This window comes from Galeopterus variegatus, unplaced genomic scaffold (assembly GCF_000696425.1).
Source record: "Galeopterus variegatus unplaced genomic scaffold, G_variegatus-3.0.2 Scaffold202, whole genome shotgun sequence".
NCBI lineage: Eukaryota > Metazoa > Chordata > Mammalia > Dermoptera > Cynocephalidae > Galeopterus > Galeopterus variegatus.
This window is the reverse complement of record NW_007726313.1, coordinates 3219-4248: the sequence shown is the minus strand read 5'-3', so window position 1 is coordinate 4248 and position 1030 is coordinate 3219. Positions and strand designations below refer to the sequence as shown.

At 29.7% G+C, this 1030-nt stretch overlaps 1 protein-coding gene across 1 annotated transcript in view; it reads right to left on the bottom strand.

Annotated features, from left to right (window-relative positions):
- The window catches only part of DNAJC10 (DnaJ (Hsp40) homolog, subfamily C, member 10), a 43070-nt gene extending 42223 nt beyond the window's left edge, over positions 1-847 (bottom strand). The window contains 2 exon segments of the mRNA XM_008565726.1: positions 57-150; positions 722-847. Of these exon segments, the coding sequence (XP_008563948.1) occupies positions 57-150; positions 722-784 (157 nt within the window). The 5' untranslated portion in view covers positions 785-847.
- Between the last annotated feature and the right edge of the window lie 183 nt (positions 848-1030).

The window sequence follows — 1030 nt, the reverse complement described above, 5'->3', positions numbered from 1 at the left end:
AAATACCAATTTCAAAGTATCCTTTAAAATCAAATAAATTAAGAAAATAAAATTACCTGTCCAAAGTTCTGTCACTGTGCTTTTTACATGTTGCATGGCAAAACTCACTAAACTTTCCTTTGATCTGTCTCCGTGATATTTCACTGCAGCCTATTGATTTTTATAAAAAGAGAAATATCTTTTATGTTTTCTTTTTTAAAACTCACTAAAAGTAATACCAAATACTTTTGATCTTACATTGTTTTGAATAATGCAGTAAGTTCTGTCTCTCAGCAGTACAGTTTATTTCCAAATGATACCCTGAGAATCTTGATAGTACAGATTCTACGGAAGACATTTTAATAATACTATTTACAATAGTTGTAGTTTGTTTCATCACCAAAAACTTGGGGAAAAAAGAGATATCAGAGCTTTATATTCAATGAGCCAATACCTGTAAAACACTTCGTAAACTATGAAAAACAATATGGATACTGGATAAATTATGTTAACACAGAAACTGACACTGGCAAACATTTAATTTTGAATCAAAGTCAAACTAATGGCATCTAAAAGTATTCATAAAATAACCCAAAATGTGTATTATTGGAGCCTAATTAGATGGTACGTAAGAAACACTTAAAAACTGCAACATTCTATAAATTCACATACTGTATTTTCTCTAGTATTTCACTTGTTATAAAGTTCCACAAATCTAAAAAAAGCTAACTTTATCCCTTACCATTCCAGATCTAAAAATGAAGAGGCTGGGATAACTGTTGACTCCTTTCATTCGGCAAAGCATTCTATCATCGCCACAGTTAACAGCTCCAATTCGAAGTAATCCGTCTACTTCTTTAGCAAAATCTCTCCACTATGAGAGGAAAAAAAATGTTTTTCTCTGATAAGACCATTTTTCTTCTCCTGAACACACTTCAACCTATACATTCTTCAATGAGATAATTTTTAAAAAATAAAACTATAGATATGTGAAAGTACTTAATAATTATTTCTGATAGTTATATGTAATTACTAATAGAAAAAATCCCAA